At 37.6% G+C, this 11,882-nt stretch overlaps 1 protein-coding gene across 1 annotated transcript; it reads right to left on the bottom strand.

Annotated features, from left to right (window-relative positions):
• Positions 1-4,652: 4,652 nt before the first annotated feature.
• Positions 4,653-9,096, bottom strand: LOC128208038 (multiple epidermal growth factor-like domains protein 6). Its single transcript, XM_052911369.1, has 4 exons — positions 9,036-9,096; positions 6,520-6,631; positions 5,757-6,041; positions 4,653-4,955 (listed from the first exon to the last, which is right to left on the bottom strand). Exons 1-4 carry the CDS (start codon positions 9,057-9,059, stop codon positions 4,735-4,737), a joined length of 642 nt encoding a protein of 213 aa, XP_052767329.1. The 5' UTR covers positions 9,060-9,096; the 3' UTR covers positions 4,653-4,734.
• Positions 9,097-11,882: the final 2,786 nt, after the last annotated feature.

Raw genomic sequence — 11,882 nt, 5'->3', positions numbered from 1 at the left:
TTGACAATGCGGGCCGAATTCAATTTGAGCCTTCGCCAGAATACGTATTCTACTGGAAAACATAAGTATGAGCGTTTGTGCATATTTCCGCATTTGTACTTTGAAGAACAAATGAAACTGCCTCATTAGTGATTCATGATTACGATATTTTCCCAGACAAATCACACACAGTACACAACATAAAAGATCGCAGTAATGTTGCATCCATATAAATGTGTGTCCATGGCATTTTTAAAAAAAACATTTTGAAAACCTGTTATCAATACTTGTAAGGAACAATCACTTCACATTGCCTCCCTCCATAAAAATCGCCGATGTTTTTGGTTTACTTTTTATTTCAACATAGCGAAAAAACGTAAAAAACAAATGCACACAAAATGTACCATTTAGGACTACTGAAATTGGTTAAAATGTTATTTGGAGAGCACCTTTAAATCCCATGCCAACACTTTAAACGAAATAAATTTCGCTTCTGAAGGAGGGCTCTAGTCAAAAGCTTACGCCCCTAAGTTATGCCCCTCTTACGTAAAATCCTGGATCCGCCCAATGTATAGTAGACAGAATTAAAGTGAAATAAAAAGGACGAGTAAACTCAATGTGTTGCCCTTTGACGTTTGTATAGATTTAAGAAGTTGAAGTTATGATAAAAACCATATACTGAAACGGACCTTAGCCTGCGGTTATATCAAACGAAAGAAGGAGTGCCGTTCCAGTGTTCTGGTGATCGTGGTTAGAGCTCAGAACCGGGCGCCGTTTTTCTAAGATTTATTTTACCCGTTATGGGACGTAAGGCTGAAAAATGGCCATAATTCCGCTGATACAAGACAGGAAATCAGATAAAAATCACGCGTGATTGTACATTTTCGACCAGTCAGGTTTCCGAACTGCTCCAATAAGTCTATGTAGTGTGTGGGAGTGAACAAAGCCGCCCGTTTAGCTCAGTTTGATAGAGCGCCGTGCTAAAGTTTTGACGGTCGTGAGTTCGAGCCCCAGATCTAGCGCACTTTTCCCCCCAGGTATTCCACATTTATTATTAAAGCAGTTTGAAAACCCGACTGGTCGAAAATCTAGTGGACGTTTATCTTTCTAAATCAATTAATTGTATTGAATGGTGTACTTTAACCGACATAAAGAAGCAATGATAAAAATACGAATTCCCGGCCACATCAAATGAATGTTTTCGGATTTTAGAGGAATTGATTTTTTTACATTTCGCTTTAAAATAGCAGCGGCGAACTCATTTGTTTTGTATCATTATTTTTTAAGATGACAATTTTGATCACTACCAATAGCTTAAGGAAACACCCCACAAAACAGTCATGTTAAATATTGTACGTGAAGTTAGCGGCCTAGCGGCGTGAAGTTAGCGGCCTTAATTAGCGGCCTGCCGGCCTGGCGGCCTAGCGGCGTGAAGTTAGCGGTCTAGCTGCATGAAGTTAGCGGCCTCGTGGCCTGGCGGCCTAGCGGCGTGAGCTTGGCGGCCAAGCGGCCTAAAAAATCTATTTAAAAGGAATTGTTCATATCAATGTTTTTATTCATACATTAACATAGCGGCCTTAAATTGTGTTCTATCTCAAAGCATTTTTGTATGCTTTTTCTCCTAAAACAATGATAAATTTACTTTTTTAATGCGCTTTCTTTGCGTACACGCTAAATACCTGTTTCAGTCGTTTAGAAGTTGTCACCGACATGATAATTATAACGTGTTTTTGCGTTATGATATTTGAACTTTATATGACGATATTTTGTGTATAGCTGTTTAGGGTTAAGCGTCATAGCAATTTTTACATTTAGTTATCGTTTAGTTGTCATTCAGAAATAACTTCTTTTACCTTGTTGGACGCGAATTTCAATTGAGCAGTTCTGCGCCAATCCGCCATATTGATTCGCAATGTCATGTGATCGCAGTATGATGCTGGATTCCGTATAAATTAACTTCCCACATTCACCGTCTGGACCCAGTGTCATCAGATATTCTTTTGGCGATCCTCTTGTAGAATTCAAAAGAGTCGTAAGAATAATTATCCATCCCCAAAACACTGACTGCGCTTTTAAGTTCATGGACGCAGCCATATTGGACTGACGTCATATTGTTTACGTAACGTTCATCAATTCCCGTATTAATGTCATTTTACCAATATTCGCTCTTGACTTCGGTCGAAGGTTTGAGCCCCTTCATATCAAGCAAAAAGAATAAACTGCATTTACTTTAGGTAATCAAATTAAGTCGCTAATTCCAAAAGTATGGTACAATGTCATGTAATGGTTGAACATTGCTGATTATATATATGCATTTACCAATCAGAGTGGTCAACATTATATTCTGTTCAGTGAGAAAGCAGTTAATTTCAAATTTGTCAATGTATTTATTACAGTAAATCAGCAGTGAGCCGTTGTTAACTTTAATAAGGTGAACCGGAAGATATAAGCAGTGGCTGACCCAGTTTGTGGGAGGTTTACCCGATGTTTTGTAGACCACTTAAAAGCGTTAAATATTGTTTCATATTCACTTGCACAAAATAAATGGTTATGGGACTGCAACCTTTAAGCATTACTAAGTGGACCTGGGATGTCGCATTAAACCATTCAATTGGTAAATGTAATAACCTTCAACAATTAGTGATGAGATTGTTTTTTGACTACTGACCAAGCACCGATTCGTCGGGCAAAAATTGATAATTGCTGACTACTGATTTTTTACCAAAATCAATTAACGGCAGATTTGAAAAAAAATCCGCAAATTCCAGTAGAAAAATATAATTTCGAACACGAAATCAGCAGGTAAACGCTGACGCCCTATTGAGTTTTTTGTCTATTTTCTCCACATGATGATTCTTTAGAAGATCATGAATAAGCCTAGCTCTTAGTAATTGCCTTAATGTATACAATTCCATTTGCTGAAAATGAAAGTTGTATTCTAAACTTGTTTTTACTTTTTGTGTAGAACGTGTTTTTTTTTTCGTTTATGCGGTGATTTTCAACGCATAAACAGGACTACCAGGTTTATGCGGCGACGCTCAACGCATGAGGCAGATATTGCTTATATGGGGCGCAACTGTGCCTTTTTGCAACATAAACCATTTATTATAAAGCTAAAAAAATAGTGCTAATATTTCAACAAAAACGATGGTGATGACGTTGTTGTTGTTGTTGATGATGATGATGATGATGATGATGATGATGATGATGATGATGATGATGATGATGATGATGATGATGATGATGATGATGATACGGGAAAAGTAGGCGGGAAAATTGGTCAAATTTAAGGTAATATTTTAAAGTTGAGCCAAAATTGAAAGTTGAAAATAAATTATTATTCACATCTACATTTTCTTGGTTAGAAATGACTTGTGCAAAAAACACACACATTCAATGAAAGAAAGACGTCCATGATGACCCTCAGTCATCGGAGTCCTCTTGTTCAAGTGCCCAAAACTAATGTTGTGTTGAAATTTTTGGAAACAATATCATTTTCAAAAGTTTTCGTTTCGTCGCCCTGGTAACCAAAGATTTACGCTGATGACCTAGACGTGAATAAATTTCACAATTGCACAATAACCAGTGGTTCTTGAGATTGAAATAATTCTTAGCTCATCTCAGCACAGAGAGCACATGTGGAGCTGTGAGGATTGTTGGATTTCTGTCCGTTGTTAACAATTGACTTTTCTAAAAACGTTTGAAATGACGTAAAAAGTGCGCATTGTCAAGGGTACATGCCCGTCAGTCTGACAAAAAGGCGAGAATATATGTTAAGTCATACTACGATTCAGTTTTCTGATTGTCCCAAATGACGGTGTTGTGTGGTGTCGCCACAATTATTCCCGCCATTAGTCGGGCCAAACGTCATTTTAAACGTTTTTGCAGAAAGATCAATTGGTTTGGTTCACATTTAAACCGATCTTACTAAATCTTTGTCAGAATTTACGTCTCAAAAAGTATAGTTCAAAGCTTGGTTAAGTGGACACAAAAAACTAAGTCCGAATTTGATGAAACTTTATCAACCACTATTGTACTAGTATGTGTTTTAATTGGTTTTCTATGCGGCGAAAGTGTGCCTTTTTGCCACAAAAGAAAGTCTTGTTTATGCGTTTAAAAATGTCCGCATACACGTGGTCGATTTAGTTTATGCGGCGATGCTGTTATTCAGCGTTGCATAGCTGTAAAGTGTAGCGAGGAAGTTAATCAGAAACATGTGTTTCATATGGCCGCGTTATTTTTGAAGTTCTACGGCTTATTCGGTACTATACGAACTAGACCATCAACCCGTAGCAGGTACCTTCATTAAACAAATAAACATAACTTTCATTTATAATATCGAACTACATTTTAATTGTGATCAGTCCGATACCTTGTCATAAAATGCCAAATTGTCTCTTGGCGTGAAGCAAAGGCAGAGTTAAAGGCACAAGGTTCGTTTGCTTAAGCCACATGCTAAATACAGACGCTATTCTCCATCTGGGGCCGGTTGCTCAAAACCTCCGTAAGGCTAGTTTATACAGGTTTCAAGCTGCAGGTTTTAAGCTGTTTTCCTGTATACATCCATTTTAAAATAAGTTATCATTAGCCGGGCTAACCTATTGTTTTAAGAAAAACACTGATATTTAAGAAATATTTATTACAGAAAAGAGCAATTCAATAAGGCCTAAGAAAACAGAGAGAAGGAAGTTAATTACAATACTACGTCATTCAATGTTATATTGAAATCATTTGTAGTTCAGTTCCATGACATTCTTATAATCGGGTACACTGGGCATTTGGCTTGTTGGCGATGTCACAAACACAGCCAGTCCCCGTCCCGTCATCCACATAGCCGAAAGGTCCGTTACAGAGGCACTTTTTTGGTCGTGGCCCGGTTCCCGGGATTCTTTGACACTTGAAGACCGGCCATTCGGGGCAGTTGATAGCTCCAAGATTTCCACCATCTCCATCGCAATCACCACCAAATACCGGGGCTACAAATAGAAATTATGCGGCGTTTCTTAAACTCAACTCCAATGTTTTGTTACCCTAAAGCCTTCGTGGATCAACTGATAAAGGATTTCTGAACAAAACAAGTCAAACACTCCAAAAGGGCAAAACTGACGAGCGTGCTTTAAGTAAGGTATTTAAAGCGTAATCGGATATGTACTAGGGAATACGTTCTGATGGAAACGTTGTATAAAAGAGATGATGAAGAGATTCAAAACACCACCTGTACTTGTAGAAATAGCTACACGTACATGTACAAGTAACACACGTACGTACACAAATTACACATGTGTGTGCACAAGATACACATGTACTTGTACAAGTTACACACGTACGTGCACAACTTACACACGTACGCGCACTAGTTACACAAATACATGTACAAGTTGCACGCATACGTTCACAAATTTCACATGTACGTCGATGATGTACACTCGTACGTGCGCCAGTTACACATATACGTGCACGTACTAGGATGACGTAGTACACATAAAGTAACCCACACATACACATACAGTACAAGTAACACATATACGTGCACGTACTAAGATGGCGTAGTACACATAAAGTAACCCACACATACACATACAGTACAAGTAACACATATACGTGCACGTACTAAGATGGCGTAGTACGCACAAAGTAACCCACACATACACATACAGTACAAGTAACACATACACGTGCACGTACTAGGATGGCGTAGTACGCACAAAGTAACCCACACATACACATACAGTACAAGCTGTGACTAGCAACCTCTCTATTACACAATGCGGACTTACGCGGAGTTTCTGTATCAGGTATGCATTCGCCGCTCGCCTCGACGAATCCTGAAGCACACTCGCAGACACCCGATGAAGGGTTGCATATGGAGTTTAGGGGACACTGTGCATTACAGACACACGCCCCATTTAATCCTTGTTCTGGTTGGCAGGATCCCTCCCCGGCTTCGCATCCACAGAACACGTGACCGTCTCTGCATTGGCAAATGTCCACACACCGGAAGGGACGGCACTCGGCATTCGAATCCTCACAAAACCCGCAACATTCCTCTCCGACGTCGACAGCTGACATAAAGTAAAATCCGTCTTTTGGATGTGTTAAAACTATATAGGTTTTTTTTTTGCGGATGTTTCAACTAATTCCAAAGAGCGTGTCGTCAGATAAGAAGCAAGACGCTATAAGTTGGGCTTTTCCCTGTAATTTCCATTCCATAATTAAACCGATTGCATATGAGCATTATTTCTATGTATATACTAACTTTTTTCATGAAAAATTGTGGAATATTTTTTAAAATGACATATTTCATTATCGTGACCAAAGAATAATAATAATAAAAAAGAATATAAAAAAATAAATATAAAAAAATAATTAAAACTAAAAAAAATATAAAACAATATTTATAACTGTATCCAGGCAACGTCACGAGTACCTGTGCATATGAGTTTTCCGTGACCTAATTATAATCCTAAGTTGATGATATTGCTACATGTGTATAGTCTTTAGGTAAATATGATTAATTGTATAATTCTCTTCGTTGCCTACCTTCACAGGCGCAGTCGCTGTCACTGTCCCCACTCCCATCGTTATTGTTGATGACTATCTGCACCGATCGCTCATCCCTCTCCGTTAGAGCCGCATACGAACACACGCACAGCTGAAAAGAATGTATAGTTGACGTATAGTTCAAATACACTAATGTTTATGAAAATAAGAAAAAAAAACACGAGGTGTTACTTAAGTTAATGCATACATCGATGTGTTATTATTATTTTAATATAAGTTTGCAGCCGGACAAATGCTTATTGTCTTAAATCGGGAGCTCAACTATACAGGCAATATCAAAACTCCACGCAATGTTTCATGTAACAATACAGTAATCACTGCTACCATGCAAATCACGTGACCATACGTCTTATCGGTAATGATTGTTAATTATATTTTTTTCGTTACTTCAATGCACCTTAAATAATTGAAGTATGGTAGAATGTTTCTAAAACAGTGACAATAAAAGACATTTAAATGTTTATACTGCTAAAATCCGGCTTTACGCGCTTACGGTGGCAGAGATCTAATCTACCGTCAGGGGAGATCACTGCGTAGGAAAATTTGAAAGTTTTATCAGTCAAGGCTCATTTCGAGCATCTGGCAAAACAATGCAATAAACAATATAAACATTAAAAGATGCTTAAAACAAAATGATAATGATAATAATAATGGGTTTGGTGGAATATACATTTTTTTTAAACTTCGATGATCGAGAATGAGACATATTATTATTATGATTATATACTTATATATTGTGAACAAGGAGCACTGGCAAAACATATTATCACAAACCATGCAGTGTTAAATCGCCTCCGATATTGCGGGGATTGGCGGGATATAACTATATTATCACAATATTAATTGGTTCAAGAAAATATTTAAATGGTTAACTTATAATAATATAGTTCATTGGTGTTTGCTTTGTAGATACACTCGCAGCATTTAGCATTCATTTGAAAGTCTGAGGTTTAATATACATTAACTTGTCAACTCGAGTCTGTTTCCTGGGAAGAAACCAATACTGTGTCTGTTTTGAGAGGTACCCGAGTGAGGATCGAACCCACGATCTCTTGGGTTGGAGGCGGACACCTATACTACAAGACTACTCTCATTCCTCTGAAAATTCATGTTTTTCTGACCGTTCCTAATCGGTTTCCCTAATATCTCGAGGGCTAAGAGCAAGACGGCGTAACTATCTCTGTTTGTAGTATGGTTGATATGTATTTCTTGCGCTGAGCCCTCCGTATTTTATTAAGACATTCTGATGCATTTGTAGTCTGTCTCGCCGCGTGCCTGTTAGGCGTTTCCTCTTAACAGCGTTATGGTTTTGACTTCTGTTTGGGCTATTTACTTATATTATTTGACTGATCGTTGACAATTACGGTAGATGCTATTCCATCGAGATCATAAATAGCTTTGGAAAATACAATACACACGAAAACAAAAACAGAACAACCATTTGCAGACATAATTTTCATGAATGATGAAGAACCTAATGAAAACAGCCGCACGGACTTCGTAAATACATAACCAAAACAATGAGAACTACAGGTACATAGTGGTCTAAGCTCTAACTAACGTCCAGTTAAAAGATAAAATGATCAAATTCCGAACCAGAGACACATCAACCCAAGACAAGCAGCATTAAACACATAAAGACATTTATCTAACCGATTAATGGAAAAGCTTTTTAGTGTACATGTTTTAATGTTTACCTTTTATAATTTACGCGGTTTTATTCAAGTCGGCGACTGTAAAGTTACTCACAGTTTTGGGGGATATGAAAAGGGGAAGTAACCACTAAGTACCATAAGTTTTGTTTTATACAAGTTAAATAAATTTGTTGATTGAGTTGTCTCTCTTTTAAGGTTCGTAAGGGTTTTCCCTTTACCATCAAATCGTTGATATAACAAGCATACATTCTTGTAGATGACGCTGACAGCGAAATTGAACTACAGTTACAATTTAATTATATTTCGAAATTTAGTTAAAATACCAGGCAGACTATTTATCAGAATGAAACAGAAAACATTGTATTTAGAATTGGTTTTCCGTGGCAGTCATACGAACGCTGGAGCCCCGGTAAATGCTTTATCAGTGAATACAGGCATGCGACTTGTATTCACACTTAGACTTTATATGATAAGGCAATCACAACTTAATAGGCCTCAGTAAATGTTTTATCAGTGAATACACACAATCGCCTTGTATTCACACTTAGACTTCCTGTAAAAAGGCAATCACATCCTGGTACGTCTTTTGAATGAGTTTCCCATACTAACTATTTGAAATTTAATGTGAATCCAATCTTTAATTTTGGATTCGGAGAAACAGAATCATTTCTTGTTCATTTTAACCTTGTCAAGTAAAAGAGGACTTACCAACAGTACTCTTTAAAGAATCATCATCCTTTATTATTTTATTAACCTTTCTTCGTTCTACTAGTATATAATTTATCATTAAAATGAATCATTTCTTATTTATCTAAACATGTAAAATATAAGAGGACTCACCAACAGTACTCTTTGAAGAATCATCCTCGATAACAACCACTGGAAAATAGTTGGAAGGAACACTGAAGTTCCTGATATTTATACACCATTTTATAAAAGCCAGTTACACGTGTTACCATGTTAAGGAGAAATCAAAGTTGTTTTTCTTATTTTTTTGCGAGCTCAAGCGTTTTCCTTTCCTGATATTCCCAGCTGTCGATACCATTTACATGATTGACACTAATATATATCCTTATATGTACATACAAATGACTTCCAAGAAGTGCCGACGTAAATAATATTTGAAATATGAAAGGCATAAGGTAAATTCCTACTTTTCACAAAAATAGACTCGGTTTCACATTTATGAAAACATTGTATTTTATTAAGTTGTCCCCTAGCTCTCAATTGCTTGAATTTGGGTAGATTCATCTTAAAATGCGAACAGAGAAAGTTCCAAAACACAATTAAAACCTCAGGACAAGCCTATTAGACTAACATTTAGGTAAGATCCTGTTTAACAACAGGGACACTTCCATTAGCCTTACATCTAGGTAAGATCCTGTTTAACTACAGGGACACGCCCATTAGCCTTACATGTAAGTAATATCCTGTTTAACTACAATGACACGCCTATTAGCCTTACATTTAGGTAATATCCTGTTTAACTACAATGACACGCCTATTAGCCTTACATTTAGGTAATATCCTGTTTAACAACAGGGACACGCCCATTAGCCTTACATTTAGGTAATATCCTGTTTAACAACAGTGACACGCCCATTAGCCTTACATTTAGGTAAGATCCTGTTTAACTACAATGACACGCCTATTAGCCTTACATCTAGGTAATATCCTGTTTAACAACAGGGACACGCCTATTAGCCTTACAATTAGGTAATATCCTGTTTAACTACAATGACACGCCTATTAGCCTTACATTTAGGTAATATCCTGTTTAACAACAGGGACACGCCCATTAGCCTTACATTTAGGTAAGATCCTGTTTAACAACAGTGACACGCCTATTAGCCTTACATTTAGGTAATATCCTGTTTAACAACAGGGACACGCCCATTAGCCTTACATTTAGGTAATATCCTGTTTAACTACAATGACACGCCTATTAGCCTTGCATTTAGGTAATATCCTGTTTAACAACAGGGACACGTCCATTAGCCTTACATGTAGGTAAGATCCTCTTTAACAACAGGGACACGCCCATTAGCCTTATATTTAGGTAAGATCCTGTTTAACTACAGGGACACGCCCATTAGCCTAACATTTATGTAAGATCCTGTTTAACAACAGGGACACGTCCATTAGCCTTACATGTAAGTAATATCCTGTTTAAATACAATGACACGCCTATTAGCCTTACATTTAGGTAATATCCTGTTTAACAACAGGGACACGTCCATTAGCCTTACAACTAGGCAAGATCCTGTTTAACTACGCCCATTAGCCTTACATGTAGGTAATATCCTGTTTAACAACAGGGACACGTCCATTAGCCTTACATGTAGGTAATATCCTGTTTAACTACAATGACACGCCTATTAGCATTACATTTAGGTAATATCCTGTTTAACTACGCCCATTAGCCTCACATGTAAGTAATATCCTGTTTAACTACAATGACACGCCCATTAGCCTTACATGTAGGTAATATCCTCTTTAACAACAGGGACACGCCCATTAGCCTTACATGTAGGTAATATCCTCTTTAACAACAGGGACACGTCCATTAGCCTTACATGTAGGTAATATCCTCTTTAACAAAAGGGACACTCCTATTAGCCTTACATGTAGGTAATATCCTCTTTATCAACAGGGACACGCCCATTAGCCTTACATGTAGGTAATATCCTCTTTATCAACAGGGACACGCCCATTAGCCTTACATGTAGGTAATATCCTCTTTAACAACAGGGACACGCCCATTATCCTTACAACTAGGTAATATCCTCTTTAACAACAGGGACACGCCCATTAGCCTCACATGTAGGTAAGACCCTGTTTAACAACAGGGACACGTCCATTAGCCTTACATGTAGGTAAGACCCTGTTTAACTACAGTGACACGCCCATTAGCCTTACATGTAGGTAATATCCTGTTTAACTACAGTGACACGCCTATTAGCCTTACAATTAGGTAATATCCTGTTTAACTACAATGACACGCCTATTAGCCTTACATTTAGGTAATATCCTGTTTAACAACAGGGACACGCCCATTAGCCTTACATTTAGGTAAGATCCTGTTTAAGTACAGTGACACGCCTATTAGCCTTGCATCTAGGTAAGATCCTGTTTAACAACAGGGACACGCCCATTAGCCTTACATTTAGGTAATATCCTGTTTAACTACAATGACACGCCTATTAGCCTTACATGTAAGTAATATCCTGTTTAACTACAATGACACGCCTATTAGCCTTACATGTAGGTAATATCCTGTTTAACAACAGGGACACGTCCATTAGCCTTACAACTAGGCAAGATCCTGTTTAACTACGCCCATTAGCCTTACATGTAGGTAATATCGTGTTTAACAACAGGGACACGCCCATTAGCCTTACAATTAGGTAATATCCTGTTTAACTACAATGACACGCCTATTAGCCTTACATTTAGCTAATATCCTGTTTAACAACAGGGACACGCCCATTAGCCTTACATTTAGGTAAGATCCTGTTTAACAACAGTGACACGCCTATTAGCCTTACATTTAGGTAATATCCTGTTTAACAACAGGGACACGCCCATTAGCCTTACATTTAGGTAATATCCTGTTTAACTACAATGACACGCCTATTAGCCTTGCATTTAGGTAATATCCTCTTTAACAACAGGGACACGTCCATT

The sequence above is a fragment of the Mya arenaria genome, chromosome 1 (genome assembly GCF_026914265.1).
Source record: "Mya arenaria isolate MELC-2E11 chromosome 1, ASM2691426v1".
Taxonomy (NCBI): Eukaryota; Metazoa; Mollusca; class Bivalvia; order Myida; family Myidae; genus Mya; species Mya arenaria.
This window is presented reverse-complemented; position numbering and strand designations above follow the sequence as displayed.

Bases quoted from the DNA above. Each gene is read 5' to 3' on its own strand.
- LOC128208038 (XM_052911369.1), bottom strand. From the start codon at position 9,059: ATGATTCTTCAAAGAGTACTGTTG. The intron at 6,632-9,035 runs GTGAGTCCTCTT...CATTCTTTTCAG, and splicing joins TTCTTCAAAGAGTACTGTTG to CTGTGCGTGTGTTCGTATGC. The intron at 4,956-5,756 runs GTAAGTCCGCAT...TTCTATTTGTAG, and splicing joins ACCTGATACAGAAACTCCGC to CCCCGGTATTTGGTGGTGAT.